Raw genomic sequence first — 18,969 nt, forward strand, 5'->3', positions numbered from 1 at the left:
GAAACATGATCAGATAAAAGGTTTCCTATTTGTTAATGGCTTGTGAAATCTGCCCATGATTCTGCATTTTACTTTTTAACTTAACTATTTATTTTATGAACCAAGACCAAAAAGCTATTTAAAGGGTCAAAATGTTCCTGTTTGGCAAAATATTTACAATTCTTTGACATTTTCACTAATCCTCAGGGAACACAATGTGTCATTCCATAGTTGTGCTTTTGCCCTTACATGAGTTGAGTGTTTAAGACAATGGTGAGTAGGTAATATCACCGAGGGCTGCTGCCATGATCCTATCTTACATTCCTCATTATATTACCAAAGCCAAAGTCAAATCCATGAGAGTTAACCTCAAGCACTTGGAGCTACAGTAACTTGCATTGGTTTAAGAAATAAAGTATTTTAGATACACGTCAACACTTGGAAAGTAACCCAAGGATAATGAAATAATATACCTTAAGGACTTCTTAACCTAGTACTTGTAAAAAGAGCTAATGAGAAAAGGGTTTCATGAAGAAAGTGAAAAGAAAAGAAAAAAACTCTGTGAAGTTTAGTGCCTTTGCTCATACATATTATTTGTTCGTTAGCGTGAGTCCCAGAGAAGACCAAATCCTGTCTGCAGCACACGTGTGGGGCTTTGTTAATGTTCTCCCAGGGCAGAGTTGAAGCACAGTAACCGATTACATCTTGCATTCCAATTTGCATTCATTAAGATGCAATTTTTAAAATGGTTGTAAGGGTGGATGCCTCTTCTAGAGCTTCCCAGCTAGCCATGGTTTCACATTTCTGAAAACATAGTCTCTGCTCTTTGGTAAAAAAGAAAAGAAAGGAAATGTTGTCAGTCCGTCCATCTGACTTTTGGGTGAAAGCATGTGAATCGATGAGAACTTGTCTTCCCAGATCTTCTTCAGTTCTTCCTCCAATCCAGCCTGAGCATAGGTGTTATTTGATACTGTTGTAGTCATAGAGATGATTTTTGTTTGATAAATAAGTGAAATAAACAGTTAAAGAAAAACTAGATAGGATAAACTTTACATGTATGAATAGCTTCCTTTCAAACACTGTTCTCCTGGTCTTGCTTTTTGAGCTGTCTCATTAGGTAGCCTCACTGAAAGCAATGAGCATTTTACCTAGAAAACACTTTATTTATTCTATGCAATAGTGTGAACGCCTGGAGAAATGGGCCAGATGATCCACATGTGTATAAAGGAAGGGGGTGATGCTGGGAGTAGATGGGACAGTCTTAGGGAAAGTGATTGCAAACAGCAGATAGACATGAAGATGTATGTACATACACGAATAATAAGAAATCTTTTGAAAAAAAAATACTTGGGAGCTGAAACATCTTTCAATTTGTAATAGCACATTTTCCTGTCAATTACACTCTCTAAAATGCTACCATAACCATATCCAAAAATGAGCATGAAATCAGTGTACAGCAAAGGAGAGAAATGACAAACCTCTCAAGATGCCCTTTACAACAATAGGCAGTGACGTCAATCGTCTGAGCCATTTGATGTCATCCCAGCTGAGAGATGGGTCTATGGCTTGTGCCACATATTCAGCAAGTCCACTGTTGTCTCCATAATTCCTTTTAGGAGAAAATGCCAAATCATTGGTTTCAAAGTTCTTCATCCTAGAATAGATACATAAAATGGGTATTAGAGAGAGCTTCTGTCTGACTTGGGGGAAAAATGTGGGGGTAAGGTGCTCCTTTTCTGATAAGTTGCTCGATCACTTAGGGATTGATTGTCTGCAAATTCTCTAGGGCTTGATGTGGGAGTGTGTTCTAACTGCGGCCATGTGATTCCAACTGGCCACCTAAAGCTTTATTTACATGTGTGTGTGTTCATTCAGACAAATCAGTCTGAAGGATCAATGTGCGGCCATGTTCAAACATTTCCTGTTTAGGCCAGTTTACAGCTACAGACAATGGACTGGATGCTATTTTCAAGCAGCTGTACAAATTCATCATAATAGAAACCATTTGCATGGTGCTTTATTGTTTACAAAGGCCTTTTATATGCTCATATTTGCACATTTCTTTCCTTAAGATCTTTCAGAAGGTAACACTGATTCACTTTGAGTTCCCTTTTATGCAGACATAGTAACCCAAGTGCAGAATAAGATGGCCAAGAATAAAACTAGCTAGGGGCATTATTTGGGATCTATTTTTTGATAAGATATGTGGTACTGTGGGCATTGATGGGAACCAGGAAGTGTTTCTCAGCACAGGAGCCTTGTCTTTCCCTCCTACACTCAGCTGTTGCCTGGTTACTGGCTCAACCTCTGATCTTCCAGAGAATCTTGACAAGAGCCTGAGCTTTCAGATGCTCACCAAGCACCATCTTTCTTTTTTGTGGTTTTTTTTTTTCTGGCTGCTGGGCTTTCATTACACCCAGCAAACTGGAAGTGTGGGCAGACTCACTCTGAGATGTAGTGTTTCTGTGTTCCCAGAATTTGTGTTCCCAGAATGTCCCCACAGGATCCAGGATCAGGCACAGGATCAATTGCCCACTGTTTTATCTGTCTTCACAAAACTCCCCATTTGCTGGCTTCCTCTCCTCCACTCACTTCCTTAGATGCCAACAGTCTTTACCTTCAGAAAGAGCAACTTAGACTTGGTCAGTGACTCCATTTTATTCCCAGGGAGCCACAGCCTAGACATGCCAACATTGAGCTGTTGCCTTTTCCTAGTCTAACACATTGGTCTAGTTTGACCAAGTAGTTCTCTAACTCATGACCAGGACTCTACTGCTAGATCACCCTATACTTGGTATCCTTTATCTTGCCCTAACGTGGCATTCTTGGCTGTATTTGGACAGTCTCCTAAGCTACAGACCAAGTTCATTCTGCTTGCGGTGCTGATCACGCCATATGGATGGTTGGCAATATGGATATGCAATGGCATCTTCCATGTTGCTGAGCAGCCCACAGCCTGCAAAGTCACTTACAAAATAACCAGGTAAAAGTCTTTTCTGGACTAGCTGGAACTCAGCTTGCTCTCCTACACACTAACAGACCAGCTAGCCGTTCTTCGTATGGGTGACAGCCCAGCTGTGTGTCTTCTGTAGATTAGTCCCAGCTGATTTGCCCTCCACCAGCTTTGCCAATGAACACGGAAGAGATCCTGAAGCCATAACTAAAACTGCATGTCGACAGATAGCAGTATCTAGGACTTCTTTTTTTAAAATTTATTCTAGACCTTCTTTTCCTATTCATCTGGTTGATAATTAGTTCACACTTTGGAGTGTTTCAGCTGAAATTTCTGCTGGAGTAGTTAGTGTGCACAGACCATGCCCTGGACATGGACTTTCAATTCCAAACAACACTACTCAAGCCACTGTATCCAGGGAAATTTTCTCAGTAAAACTGAACATCCTCCTGAAATTTTATGGATATAAAGGCATAAAACACCACAAACACACAATGCCTATCTAGTCGTTGGCTTTTGATGAAATACCCGAGCTTTCCATTTGTCAAAATTCTTAGGGTTATACAGTATGCCACAGCCCTGGGTCTTCTGTGGTCTCCTTAATTCAAATTGAATTAAGCTTTCTGTTCAATAAATGTGTTCTTGGGAGGGAAACTCAGTCCATTACTTCAATGATACTAAGTTTCAAATATAAATAATGTTGTTAAAGGAAAAGGCGCAACCTATCTGTTCCAGCCTAAGACCAGGAGAGAAAGGGAAACCATCTACACGTATCCCTGCCCCCACACCAAACAGGCCGCCGTGTTTCAGCAAGGGTGGGTGAAAGGGTGAATTGGATAGGAAAAAACAGAAACATGGATAAAATTATATAAATGACTGTTGTTATTCTTGGACCGCGCAATGCAGATCAACACTTGAATGAATGCTGCCTTACAGACATCTCAGGGCACAATGAAGCCTTGTTGTTGTTACTGTAAACTTTGTTCAAAGCCAGAAGCCAAGAAAAAGTTTTCAGATATCTTGACAGAGATCCACGATGGAGTGTTTTACCGATGGCTCTCAAAGAAACTGCCATGAATGCTATTTTTATTCACATTATGACGTGTGTGTGTGGGGGGGGGTGAGATCCTTAAAGTAGCTTCTGATATTCATTTTGTAGAGGATGAAAAAGACAACACAGAAATAGTAATGCAACTATTTAAAGCTTAATTTTCCCAATCCCAGGCTGATGAATGTCACAAAGAGACCAAACTTCTTCCTTGTAAGGGAATTGTTATTCCTGGGGTGACCTTTAATATAGTTTTTAATCTGACATAGGAATTGACTTTGATTTTAGTAAGTTAGTATCAAGCAGCAGTAATAACTACTAAAGTAAATAGGCTTAAATAACCAATAATATAACTAATAAGAGTGAGCATTGATGGTAATATATGATTTTATAAATATTACTAATGTAACACTAAGGATAAAGCCACATCTCTACACTGAAAACTTTCAAAATAAAGTAAAACAAGATAAAAATCAGCTAAGTTCACAAAACAATAAGAGTATGGATGGAGAGAAGGAGAAATTCACAATTTGCTTGAGCTGGGGACAGGCAGCCAGCCTTTCTTCTGTGGTTAGGAAAGCACGGTGTTCAGAACACACCCTAGTCACTTACTCCTCAGTGTGGCCAGGTGGTCTAAAGACAGACTGAGGCCACAAACTTGGAATTCTAATCCGGTTCAACTCTTTCCTAGTTGTCTTATATTGGGGAAACCCCAATGCATCGATAAATTTTTAGACACTGATTAAACAATTGCATGCTAAGCACCTACTATCTACCCCTGTTTTAGACATTTGACATTTAGTGAACACCAGTAAATAAGAGAGCAAACTATCTCCATCTATCACAGAGACGATCGACATGTAAACTGGCACATGTTTTAGAATGTAGGTACAATGCAAAACGAAGGGGCACAATGGGACAGAGTGGGAAGCAAACCAGCTGGTGGAGGCTCGAGTTGACATCTGAAGCGTGGCAACAAGGGCAGATTTCAAAGCTACTGTAAAGATGAACTCAATAGGGATAAGTTTGACTTGTCATTGCTGTTATAACAAATGACCACAAATGCAGAGCTGCACAATGTCACAAATTTGTGGGCTAGAGATACGGCTTAGCTGTGAAAAGCACTGGCTGCTCTTGCAAGACTGAGTTTCTATTCTTGGCACCTACCTCCCAGTTCACAACCACCTAGTATCAAAGGGACCCAAAGCCCTCTTCTGACCTCAGCAGCACACCATGTATTACATTTGGTTACATGAGCTTACAAAATGGGGTTCTCACTGAGGTCAGCTCAGGGTGTCCAGTCCCTCTGACTGCCTAAAGCAGAATAGACAACCTCACTTGTTCTCTCGGTGGGCAGCCCACTTGGACACTTGATTCCAGACTCTCCTTTTATCACTTCGGCTCCTCCTCTGGCCGACATTTATGCCTTTTCCTAATAAAAACTCTTCGTTGCATATAATGTCTACTGTGATAAAACCAGGTCATCGCCTGTCTCAAGATCCTTAACTCAATCCCGTCTGGTTTGAGGGTTCAGGAGCGGGTATCTTCGGCCTCTGTATACATTTCTAACAAGGATTGGCTTTTGTCACTTTTCTTTAAACTTTCTGGAACTGTGGGGGAAGGGGGACCACAAGTCTTAACTCAGGTAAATTAATCATCTCCGTGGAGCTCAGACAAGACAGAAGGCCCCTGCCTCACAGGCTCTGGAATCTGCGTAATCAACTGGCTTTGAGCCTGCTTCTTCCAGAGTGGAGGATTTCCCTTTTCCCTCTCACTTTCTTGCCAGTTGTAAAGTGCGCACATGCTTATGTTTTGCATATAGACCAAGTGGCTATTACCAACCCTCTGAACTCTCTCTGCTCCCGGGTGCCAAGAGTCAGGGCCCTCCCCTCCACCCCGGGCAGAGGAAGTAGCAAAGGCTGGAAGGAGCCAGGCTTAGCGACTCATTCTCCCCTGGATTTCCTGTCTCCTTCCCTTGCCAAACCTCACTTCTGAAAAGCAGGCTTCACCTTCTATGAGTCAGGTCAGTGCAAAAAGAAACTGATTTCATATCGGACTGTTAACCGATGAGTTTTGGGGTGAAGGGTGGTGAATGAAGCCTCCAGCAGAAGGCTTGACCTCCGGTTTATGTGTTCTGTCTTTCAAACAGTATGCGCCCCTGAGGCTCTTAGCAGAAGCCCCCGTGCTGCCCCGCTGCCCCCAGGACAAGCCCCACCAGTGTACAGCCTCGGGTGGAGTGTGCCCAGCTGCAGGATGTTTCCGGGTTCCCTGTAACCTGGATGTGTTGCTCGTGATTTGATCATCTTCAGAACAGAGCTGTGACAAGCTGGAAACCCAGGGCCACTCCTGTGAACACCAGCAGCTGAAAGGGGTCTTTGTTTCACAGCTACCACATCATCTGGGCAGACGTCCAGGGGCAAAGGAAAAGGGGGGAGGGGGAGGGCCTGTGGCTCATCATGCAGCCACCTCCGTGCTGAGAAGCGAGGGGTCCCAGCCGGGATACACAAAAGTGTCCTGCCCACAAGACTAGATATCCACACATTTGCTGCCCAGAGCAAGAAGCACAATGTTAACTCCGTGATTCTATTACCGTCGCTGTTGTTAAGAGCAATGCCATTAGGGAAAAAGGAAAAAGGCCATTCCTTCACAAACAACCAAAGGAAATAAAGAGTGTTTCCTTTAGGAAACTGTAACAGTGTGAAACTAATTATTTAAGAATGTCTAAAAAAAAAAAAAACCAAAAGTAAGTAGGCAGTCAAATAAAGAAACTGAATGGAGATTGCATTTTAGAGAGGTTCGAGGTTTGCTTTCTGGTGAATCTGGCAGCGTTAGGATTAGGTCAGCTGCTGCGGTCTTTATTCTCTTCACCTTATGTGGTACCTGGGTAGCCTGCCCACTGAGTCCACATGCAGAAATAATATCCCCAAACCTGTCTGGGAGTGACAAGCATTCCCATTAATTACATCACCGGTTGATACACAACACAGCAGTCTGTAAAGTCTCATTGTGAAGTCTCGGGTGTGTTGGTGGCTGTGTGAAATGACAATTTGATAATCTTCCACAAGACTGTCTATAATGCATACAAAGTTGCACTTCTGATCATCTGTTTCTCCCTATGAGGAAACCTGACATGAGCTTTGCGTCTGTTCATTTTGAATCCTTTCAGAAGGTAGGCATGGGATGCTTTATCTTTATTCCTTTACCTTTTCCATCTTTAAAACCTTAGTTGTTTCAAAGACAAACAAAATGTAGACAGAATGAGCAGGGGCCCCTGTAGAACAAGCCCTAGACTTCTTATAAGACATCCATAGACATCCAACATCAAATGTCACCCATTAAGACAAGAGTTTGATGTCTGCTCAGATATATATAATCCCAAGAGATGTCACACACCTGTCACAATGGATATGAAAAGTATAAAAGGCCCTTTTAGTATGAAATATGGAAGGAGAAAGCAGTGAGGGAAGACATGGATCGCTGAACAAACCTGAAGTCCTTTCTCACTGAGGTCCTGGGTTTTACTCAAGCAGCTTCTACTCCTAAAAATGCTACAAGGGAAGGGACGATTAAATATTACTCATAGGTTGAGTGTCTCAATGAAATCATTATAGTTCAGCTTTGGATCATGTGATACACAGTTTTTGCTGACTTGATGAGTGAGTGAGGAACAAATCTTGATCCATGGATGAACCACATGCACACAAAATGAAGTAGAAGATGATGGATCAAATACATGGCTTCCTTTTCCTCCATGTTTTTGTGCCTTATTTTTACATCTTCCTAGCTCACTTTCCTCCTAATACAACTAAAATTAAAATATGAATGTGGGTATTTGATTTCCATGAAGAAACAGGGTACCAGGATCACAATAAAAAACTGTAGCCTATACAAAACTCATCTGGATGTCCTTTCATACAGCCCACGGCCCTAATGCATCCTAGTAATAAAATATTTTTAATTTTACAAATATACAGTAATCCCTCCCATTGTAGTAGCTCAAATGTGGCACATCCCCAGGCAGTGTCACTTGGGAGAGATTATACATCTGTGGTAATGACTAGCTCCAGAACAGAGATCCTTTTAACCATGCTCTAAAGCTAATGTCTCTATGGCGATTCACATCTCTGTGGTATCTACTTGTAAACTACAAAAAGAAAAAGCAGCTTTTGGAGGTGGTCCATGAAAGGGAAAAAGAAACCCCACTCTGAGACTGTGAGATCATACTTACCTGAGTTGTGGCGGCAGCTTGAATCTGTTACGCACATCATCGAAGCGGTTGCCCAAGTAAGGGGTGTCCACAGTCACAAATATTGCCTTGTAACCCATCTGCTCAGCTCGCTTCACTAGCTGCCTGCTGACCTCACGGTCTTTGTAGATGTATAGCTGCATCCAACGAAGTGCCTCGGGGCCAGCCTCTGCCACTTCCTCTATTGAGGAGGTGGCCCAGGAACTCAGCATCATTCCTGTTCCCATGGTCTGACAGGCTGGAATAGAAAGGAGAAAAATCAATGTAGACATGGCACCCCTCCTTCTCAGAGACCAGGGTTTCGTTCAAAAGGGAAAGACCTCTGCAAATGCAACCTGTCAGCGTGAACGCAAATCTTTAAAAATAAATAAATAAAGCGTGCATTGATTTTCACTCTGTGTTATTGTATATTGTGAAGAAGGATAAGTAGATAACAAAGAATTGCTGCAACTGCAGGTGGAAATAATGAGATCAACCTGAATGACCATCTTGAGGAACTGGTTATACTGTATGCAGTTAGTATATGAAATGAAATACATACAACCATTGGGCATGGCACTGCTGTGAAGGTTAATTTTATGTGTCAGCTATCTAGGCCGTGGTGCCCAGATATTTGGTCAAACAAATCTGGATGTTACCATGAAGGTACTTTTAGATGAAATTAGCATTTGAAGTAGTAGTAGAACTGAGTAAAGCAGATTGCCTGCTGTTGTATGGCTTCATCTGATCTATTGACGTCTTAAAATAGCCGTGCGATGGTGGCGCACACCTTTAATCCCAGCACTCGGGAGGCAGAGGCAGGCGGATCTCTGTGAGTTCGAGACCAGCCTGGTCTACAGAGCTAGTTCCAGGACAAGCTCCAAAGCCAGAGAAAAACCCTGTCTTGAAAAACCAAAAAAAAAAAAAAGCAAAGGAACTAATCCCCGCTGACTGCCTTTAAACTTGACATTAATATCACCTTTCACCGGGTCTCCAGACTACTGACTAGTCTGGAGATCTGGGGTTTTAGTGTCTCCATAATTATGTAACCCAAGTGTTAAAAATGAGACTCTCATAAACACAGATGGAGATAGATAGATAGATAGATAGATAGATAGATAGATAGATAGATAGGATAGGGATATTAGATATCTAGATTTCTATACTGCAGGATAGATCTTATTGATCCCATCTCTCTGGAGAACTCCAGCTGTTTTAATTATAAAATATTTACTGACATACAAATACAATGAAGATAAATAGGTATATTAAAGTGAAAAGTTCAAAAAATAACATGTATGCCATGATTCCACACTTCTTGAAATTATAGCTCATCCAAGCAAACTAAACATTAATGAGCAATAAAACCACAGGCGAGTTCATGTTTTCCTTCCTTTCTATATTTCTAAATTTCATTTTAAAAGCGTTTACTAAGACACATTCTCCCCTTGTATAAATGTGTGATCTAGATATCAAGAGCAAAGTCATCCCTTTGATCGCAGTAACAGTGAATGAGAAAATTGTCTTAGAAGATGTTAAAGGACATTGATGATGGGATTTCCTCCCTAATAGGAAATACGGTAAGTGAGTTCAGTGGAGGGGAGGCTGATTTGCTGTTTGCATGCTATACGGGAAGTTCCAAGAAATAAAGCATAAATACCCAATGCGGGTTACAGAATCCCAAATCACTCATAACATCTGAGTGGTCACCTTGTGTCAAATGACAGTGAATGCACTTGCCCAAGGGACACTCGTAGGGTGGTGACGGGAATCAAGTAAGATGGTGATTATGAAGTTTCTCTGAGGGTTTCAAGAGTTTCTATGCTCAAATTTTAGCCAACAACCAAATCTCCTGGAAAGCTTATAAAAGTGGGCCTCGTGGTCCCACCTACTATGTCGTATTATGTGGGTCTCCTTTTGCACCCCAAGGATTAAACTAGTCCATACAATACAACGCTGCTGCCACCTATGCTGGTCCACACTCAGACACTGAAATACTAGCATCAGCGACTGATAGTAAAGTCTAAGCTCAAATGCTTTTACATGCATTTCATTTGAAGCCCTTCAAATCACTTCTCCAACATCCTTGATGGTGTCTTCATTCCAAACAAGAAACATGAGCTGAAGAGCATCATTTTTTTTTGGTACAGTGCTCACCCCAGGAGTTCAGTTGAGCATTTCTATAATGGGTTCTCGGGGCTGCAAATCACTGTCCATAAGAAACACATGTTACTAGGTAATAATACATCTGGATCCTTGTCTGATTTTCATTAATTTAGAAATGTGGAAACAGCACCAGGGGACAGTGAGCACTTGGGTCAGAATATTCTAACCATCACCTCACCACAAAGAGACGATGTCCTGAAGAAGATGTGGCCTGACTAACGTCATAAAGGGCTGAGCAGCAAGGGAAGACAAAAACCCAGTTGGTTTGTTTGTATAGGACTGGTAGCCATGAGAGTCTCTGGCAACCAAGCACAGATAAAGGTAGCTCCTGACAAAGGAATGAGCAAAGAGGACATTCAGATAATCTGGAACTTTCGTGAACTTAGCAGTGCACACAGCCACAGCTCTGCTGATTGTAACACAGAAATCTTCAAAGACTTTCCTTAGCATGTAAGTATCAACAGGCATTCTACAGAGATTGTGACAATGTTCAAACCATTCACAAACCATATGAACACGAAACCTAATTTGCTCAGGATGTCAACATTCTTAAACCCTTTCCCACAATCACTTGAGTCCCGATGTTCAGAGAGACCTTGGGCAGCCCATGCCTCCGTTACTCCCACCTGTTCTGGAACTCATGTCTTCTAACTTCCTTTTTCCTCCAACATGGGGGCTCCAACCCAGGGTATGCTATTCATGAAGCTGTTACTGAGCCCAAACCACCATGTTTATTTTTCTTCAACTAAAAACTTAGGGGCTTAAATTTGGAATTGAGGACTGTACATCCTATGTCACCATCGTTTCTGGTGGCAAGAGTCTGATAAATATCTGTGATTTAATGAGAGTCACCTGGGAGCCGAGGGAGTATCAGAATCTGGACATCAGTGAACCATCTGCTGAGGCGAAGCTTTCACAGCCAGGAGAAAGCGTGGAGAAATCGTAAGAAGTTCCCTGCTTCCTGAACAAATATGGTTTATCACGCTGATTCTTAGTCACCTGTGATTGCTCGCTGTGTCCAGGGAAAATTACTAATGCATTATACCTGTTGGGATTTTTTTCTTTTTTGCCATCTGTTCTCATCTTAAACTAAAGGAATGCAAAATTTTACAAGGCCCATTTAGAACTAGAACTGAAAATGTGTCTATCCAAGTAAGAGCAGATCTAAGAAGGACCAGTCCATGCCAGTTTGCTATTTATACAACAATGTACTGGTTTATATTACAGACCAAACATCATTGCACATGCCTGTTATTCAGCACTTGGGAAGCTGAGGCAGGGGCATTTCAGGTTTAAGACTAGTCTGGATTTTCTGTTACAACAGAGGAAGTTGAAGGGCAGCCTCAGCTGCACAGTATGTCCCAATCTCAAAAATGAAAACAAAAACTTCCATTCTAATAGGCAAGTAATTATCGTTCTTCCCTTACTTTCCTTCAGATTTACTAGAATATTTTATCATGCCATCAGTTCCTCCCTTAACTAAGGGTTCCTTGGGGCTTTCACACACTGGTAATTTTCTAACGTCTGGCACGCCTTGCAGGATCCACACCTGTTACGGCAAAAGAGACCAGTGTTCTAAGCATCACTTTGAATGGGTTAAAGCCCATTGCTGTGCCGGATGCTAAGGATTTCACACATCACCTGCACCTGAGAGATAAAGAGAAACCCTTCCAGCACACCATGCACATTGGAAATAAATATTACAGGTTTTAAAAGTTTCATGAGGACCTGAACGTGGTTCAAAGTTCCTGTCAGAGAAATCCTCTGATAACTTGCACGCAAAGCTATGCTCATCTTTTCATTCCCAACTGGTTTTGAATCTCCCTGTGCAGTTAAAATCCATTACCTCCCACTCACAAAGGTAGGAACGGTCAGATTTCAGTCTACAAAGGATGGGCTTCGGCTTTCCTCTCTATTCCCAGATTTGTGACTGCTCCCCACACAGCTGCAAGGTGACTGTGTTTTCACACAGCCTGCAGAAAAGGGCTCTCAGCCAAGGTACTGTTGGTAAGAAAGCCCAGCACGGTTCTTTCCAGGGGTGAAGAAGATTCATGGTAGTCAGCACATCCTAAAGATAACATATCCAGAGCCAGTGAGATGGTTTAGTGGGCAAAACACTAGCCAGGAAAGCCTCATGTCCTGAGTTCCATCTCCAGAACCCACATAAAGGTAGAAGGAAAGAACCAACTCCATGAAGTCATCCTCTGACCTACGCACACACATACAACTTGGCATGGGTGCACACACATATCACACACACACAAACACACTGATGATGATGATAATGATGATGATGATGATGATAATGATGATAATAATAAATTTAAGACAATATGTCCAAAACACACTACCAAGTCACATGACTTCTTAGAACTTTGTTTTCTTACGTTTACTGCTTCTTTTATCACCCTGAAGATATAACTTAAAGAACAGCCCTCTGCTGGGAGAAAGTTGTTTGTTTCTTTGGTCTTACTGAACAGCCCAGCCTGACCTGAAATTTGGTATGTGTTTCGGGCTGACCTTGAACAAGAGACCCACTTGTCACTACCTCCTAAGTGCTGGGTTTTCAGATATGTGGCACCATGCCCAGCTAAACTTTCATTTTAAAGGTTTATTCATTATTCTTACTTTATTCCATCACTATTTTCCTGCATATGTATGTATGTATGTATGTATATCACAAGTGTGCCTGGTGCCCACAGAAGCCAGAAGAGGGTATCAGATCCCTGGAACTGAAGTTGCAGATAGTTGTGAGTTGCCATATGGTTGCTTAAGAATTGAACCCACAAGAAATACAAGTGCTTTGAACCCCTGAGAAATATCTCTAGCTCCCCAGATAAGCTTTTGATAGTTTAGGTTAAGTCAGAGTTTGTTGCTATACTTTGTGTTCCTTTTTTTCTTTATTGGGCTGTAGCAGTCATACGTTATGCCATTGTTCTGAGGCAAAGTCAGACACTCATACATCCACAAAAGAGACAGAAGTGTGGTCACATATACATAGGCATTGAAAACAAAGATATATATGGGCCAGAAGATATTGCTGATGTCTCAAAACAATAGGTGATAACAGGTTGATCATCCAAGGCCTGGCAACAACCCCAGCTTTACCACCCATGAGGCACATTTCCATCTGCAAAGTAACTCTAAACAGTTGTCCTCCCTGCTTAAAGTATCAGTTTAAATTAAGGGCAAGTAGTTAAATTAAGACAAGGTCTGTGAATGTTTACCTCTGTGTACGTTGAGGCCATGTGACTAGGGGGGCTAGGAGCAATAGTTCTAGCACAATATGAAAAAAAGAGGTCTAAGGGCACTATTAAACTGTTTATGTTTTTTTTTTTTTTTGGTTTTTCGAGACAGGGTTTCTCTGTGGTTTTGGAGCCTGTCCTGGAACTAGCTCTTGTAGAGCAGGTTGGTCTCGAACTCACAGAGATCCGCCTGCCTCTGCCTCCCAAGTGCTGGGATTAAAGGCATGCGCCACCACCGCCCGGCTGTTTGTGATTTTTTTTGTCAGAGAAATTTTTTAACATCACTTTGAGTAAATATGTACCATAGGCAACAATATTTCTTGTTTTATCTATGCATTTTAACTGACAAGTGCTAATTGTGTATGATGTGATGATATGAATTATAGGCTCATTGAAAAACAGTCAATTATGCTAAATAAGATGCAACAAATACTTGATAAAAATATCAAGAGCCTGTTCTTCAAGGTTGAGTGTGTAGCATAGTAGAGCACTTGAATAGAGTGTCCAAGGCTTTGAGTTCAACCCATAGCACTAAAAAAAAAAAAAAATGGTTAAAAATCCTATTCCTCAGCAATTTGACCAATATAACACATCCCTATTCAGTGTGGCTTCATGCAGCACAACAGATCCCCAGTAGTTATTCCTCTAGCCTACACTAGACTTTGGCCGACACCTTCCTTTCCCCATTCTCATCCCTGAGTCCTAGCTTCTCCTTTCCATTACATCACCTTACACTTTGATTGACAGTCTCTTTGCTACACCCTCATCCCCTAACTCTAGCTTCCAGCTTCTGTTAGTTTTCTCTCTAATTCCATAATATTCCATTATGTAGCCACACCCATTAGTGGAAGCTTAGGTTCTTCCACTTGTGAATAATGCTGAAATGAAAGTGAGAATACAAATATAATTTTAGCATACCAATTTCAATCCCTGTGAATATTTACTCAAAAGTAGGGATTTTTGGATCATATTGTAATTTTACTTTTTTCATTTTCATTCACTGACCTACAATGTCTCAGAATAGCAAAGAAAATAGTTAATAAGAGAAAGAACTATCAGTGAACTTGAAGAAAACATGGGCAAAGCATATACCTGAAAAAGGGTTGATATTCAAGGTGTATTAAAAAAAATTCAGTTCAATAGCAAGAATACAGCCCACAAATCAGGCTGCTTGATAATGACAACAGTGTTTACTTCTGCAGAATCCCCCCAAATGAAGTGTCTTATTAAAGTTAAATCATGTACATTAGGGTAGGGCTACACGGAAGTAAGTAGTATGGCTCCGTCCCAGGAAGGCACCGTCCAGCAAAGGCTTAACTACATCTTTACCCTATAGCATCTGTAATTGACTACATAAGAACTGAGCGATGCCTGGGGCTGACACAAAGCCTAAAGTCCAGTATACAGTGACTTACATAAGCTGGCATAAGCTAATACTCAACAAAACAGCATGCCTGGCCAGACCTACATTGTGGCTGGGCAGTGCCATTGTGTCCCTGCAATGGAAGCAGGCTTCTTTATTTCAAACGTTATTGAAAATGTTTCATTCTAATCTATGTAATGAAGATATAGAAAAATGAAAATTGGACCCTTTTGTGTTGTGTATATTATAAAAATTTGGATCCCAAGCCCACTCATGCCAGGTCTTGATGGAAAGGGTCTGTGGATGCATCTCTCTCCTGTACTAGAGTTGTTATGGCATTCCATATGTTCACCCTGACATCAGCAGCCTCTCGGACGTCCTGGAGGATCTTCAGAAGGGAATGGTTTTCATGCTGCCTCCAACAGATCCACAACAGAGGACTTAACCCATTCCTTCGGAAACCGTACAGAGCTTTCATGCCAGGATTTGTCTATCCTCCTAAGGCTTGATGTCTAATAGAAGCTATATAGATGTTGATGGACTTCAGATTCTGACTAGTTGACCTGGAGTGAGACCTGAGATGCATATTTCCTCAAAGCTGCTGAGTGTTTTTAAGGCTAGTGACCACCAACCATTCTTTTGAGAGCAATGTAGTGGATATTTTCCTTCTGATGTGCTCATCCAAGCTCATGGGATGAATTTGGAAAATGAGAGGAAAACTGACCAGGGGTGAGAGTGGGCATTTGTTCTCTCATGACTTGCCAGTTGCTGACATCACCCTGGTGATGCTTCTGCTCTCTGTTGGTGCCTACGTGGGAAGGGCACAGGTCATATGCTCTATTTTTTCCCAGATTCACCTCTGACTGGCTTTACATTGAGGAGTTGAACTGCATTGCAGTAACTATCCCAGTGCATTTAAGCCATCGCCAGATGTGCTCCAGACGCTGGCTCATGCATAGTTTTCTCAGCTTCCTAGATTTCAGATTAGAAGGATAAATTAGTGACTGAATCCAAATTTGAACATCCAAAGATGGAAAAGGAGAAAGAGTAGTTACCCAAGGCCAGGAAATTGCAACTTAGCAATTATAAAATAGCTTCCAAATGTCAATGTCAAGTCCAGGAGTCTTATGAACAGGATGTTAAGTGAGCAGATAGAACAAAAACTCATCGTGCAGTGTGGAACATGGAAGAAACTAAGAGAGAACTGAAGATGTCCATCCACAGCCACACCGGAGAAGTCGGGACTATTCTTTGAAACATGAACTTCTGATAGATCATCACGTACTCTGAGTGGAGCACAACAACTGAGCAATCTCAAATACTTAGATTTCAAATGATTTATTTGAACATTATCTCTCTCCTATGCAAAAAGATACTTGAGCTTCCTAAGTTATGTTTTTAAAAGAAAAAAAAGAGAAGGAAAGAGAAATGTTGAATTTGTTCAAAAGTCTCAACTTTTAAGATGCATTTGATTAAAACGCTCCTACAAATCTTAGTCACCAAAACATCTGTGCTAAAAACAATTTTGTTGGAAAAACGAATTTTGTCATCTGCACAGGAAGTCCTTGTGTAATGGGGAAAATATGCGGTGACAGACAACCAAGCCACTGTGTGCTCGTTCTAAACTCAAGGTCTGACATGCTGAAGTACTTGCACAAATGTACACCTCAACGTCCATTGCGTGTGTCTGCCTTTCATCACACAGGGACTAACAGCATGACCAACGCTGTTGTAAGAGTGTCTGAAAGTATTATTAGGCTTCTCTAGAAAAGAAAAAGGTCTGGGGAATTTAGCTAAGGGAAGTGTCAAACAAACAGTCAAACAAACCTTAACTTACCAGTTAAGGACTTTAACCAATGTAAGTACCTTCAAGAAAAGGAAGGTAACCAGCCTTAATTTTACAAATTTTTTAACATTTTTTAAATTTGTGTTTTGAAAGAATCTTTTCTCATTGTACATACCAATCCCATTTCCCTCTCCTCCCGCTCCCCCACCTTCCACCCCCCACCTCCCATTCACTCCTCAGAGAGGGTAAGGACCAAAGCCCTCCCCCTACAGCTAGACTGAGAAAGGTATCCTTCCAACGAGAATGAGCTCCTAAAAGCCAGTTCAAGCACTATCAAGCACTGGGGATAAATACTGATCCCACTGCCAGTGGCCCCTCAGTCTGCCCCCGTCACACAACTGTCACCCACATTCAGGGGGCCTAGTTTGGTCCTATGCAGGTTTTCTCACTGTACGTCTGGAGTCAGTGAGGTCCCACTAGCTCATGTCAACTGTTCCTATGGCTTTCCCCATCACAATCTTGGCCCCTTTGCTCATAGTGTCCCTCCTACCTATAACTCTTTTAACACAAGTTGTTCTCTGAATTGCAGCAGAATATCTTCAAGGATCACACTAGCCTGCCGATGCACTTTGAGATTTCTTCGTCACCATACAGAGGAGCTTGTAAAGAGCCATCAGTCCTACTGACACCTTAGAGCTCCCTGACTTGCTTCGGCCCATCTCTAGGGCACGACACTGAGACACAGGAAAACATCACCTCACTTGTTGGTTGTTTTCCCGGGCTCTGACTGAGTGGTCCAGTTCTGGTGTAGTTACTAGACTAGAAAGAAATGGCCCTGCAGTCAGACACTTCCTAATGATGAATGACTTTGATGAGCATCCAGGTTGTACCTGGCGACTTCAATCAAGTCTCACAGCTTAACCCCCTCAGTGTCAGGACACGCTACACCCCAACTGCTCACTGACATAACCCAATGTCCACTAAAAAGTCACAAAACCAATCGCATGCTCTCCACAAAGCTATTCATTAACCTAATTTCAGTGCACAACCCTTGATATCATACCACTTGACATTGTTCTTTAATACAGCTAGGTTCTAATTTTTAATAGCCATTTTTGATGGACAAATTTTATTTCCTATAAGTGATTTTAATCCTGAATTTAATTTTCAGGAAAAAATGAAATTTTAAGATATGAAATTGGTTATTTTGTTACAGATTCTCCTTAATTTACAACAGTTCAACTTAAGGTTTTTTAGTTTATGGTTGGAATAAAATAATCTGCCTTCAGTAGGAACCATACCTTAAATTTTGAACCTTATCATTTTCCCAGCCCAGCAGTAGCCCCAATGGGGCTCTCTTGCTTGCCATGTTGGGAAGTATCTGTGCACTATGGCTTCCAGTCACCCAGAGGAGCACAGGGCAAACAGCCAGTGTGAACCGGGCTGCTAAGCCATGGGGCTCAGCGAATTCAGGGTATTTGATGCATTTTATCTTAAAAATAGATAGTTTTATCTATTGTTAAGAATAGGTTTATCAGGGCACAATCCATTGTGAAGTTGGGAACATCTGCATGCAATGGTGTTCACATACTGTTTGTGTTTGCATGTGAGTAATGTGTGTACATGTGTATGTAATATGTCTCATTCACTACTTTTGAGTGTTGAAAATGCAAATTCAAACCATAAAAATCAAGCTAAAATTACTTGAAAAAAGCATGGAGTAGTTATTTTTTATTTTTAATTTTCTTATTGGCATGCTCACTTATTACCAAACTAAGATACTCCCTTCCAAAGGATTAGCTAACATAATTTGGACAGTGTGAAGTGATCTTCTCTCTTCTGGTCCTCATTTTGTTTCTTCTTAGTAAAACCGCTTAAACGCTTATGCCCGTCACTGACTAGCCCTTGCCCATGTGCCCCCTTCTCCTCCACTGGCAAATGACAATGGCAACAATCCTGCCAGACCATTTTGTGGACTGATGGCAGGGAGATAAAAATCCAAATATTACACCTAATATAGCAAACACCCTCCACTTCAAGAAAGATCAAAAACGTGTTTTTAGAATAAGCCCACTGCTTTGCCTGGATTGGGTAGAACTGAGAACAATGAGCTACTTTTCTTGGTAGGAATGCTGAAATGTATATCTCCCTGGTCACCTAGAATAACACATAAATATATAAATCAATAAAACTTTCAAAACTAC

General features: G+C 41.4%; 1 protein-coding gene across 2 annotated transcripts in view; it reads right to left on the bottom strand.

The window, feature by feature from the left end:
* The window catches only part of Hao1 (hydroxyacid oxidase 1), a 50,040-nt gene that overhangs the window by 15,554 nt on the left and 15,517 nt on the right, over positions 1 to 18,969 (bottom strand). For both annotated transcript variants that reach the window (XM_075962277.1, XM_075962278.1), the window contains exons 3-4: positions 8,209 to 8,464; positions 1,458 to 1,633 (exon numbers count right to left, since the gene is read on the bottom strand). In XM_075962277.1, coding sequence (XP_075818392.1) covers positions 1,458 to 1,633; positions 8,209 to 8,464 — 432 coding nt within the window. The remainder of the gene's footprint in view (positions 1 to 1,457; positions 1,634 to 8,208; positions 8,465 to 18,969) is intronic.

This window comes from Microtus pennsylvanicus, chromosome 2 (assembly GCF_037038515.1).
Source record: "Microtus pennsylvanicus isolate mMicPen1 chromosome 2, mMicPen1.hap1, whole genome shotgun sequence".
Taxonomy (NCBI): domain Eukaryota; kingdom Metazoa; phylum Chordata; class Mammalia; order Rodentia; family Cricetidae; genus Microtus; species Microtus pennsylvanicus.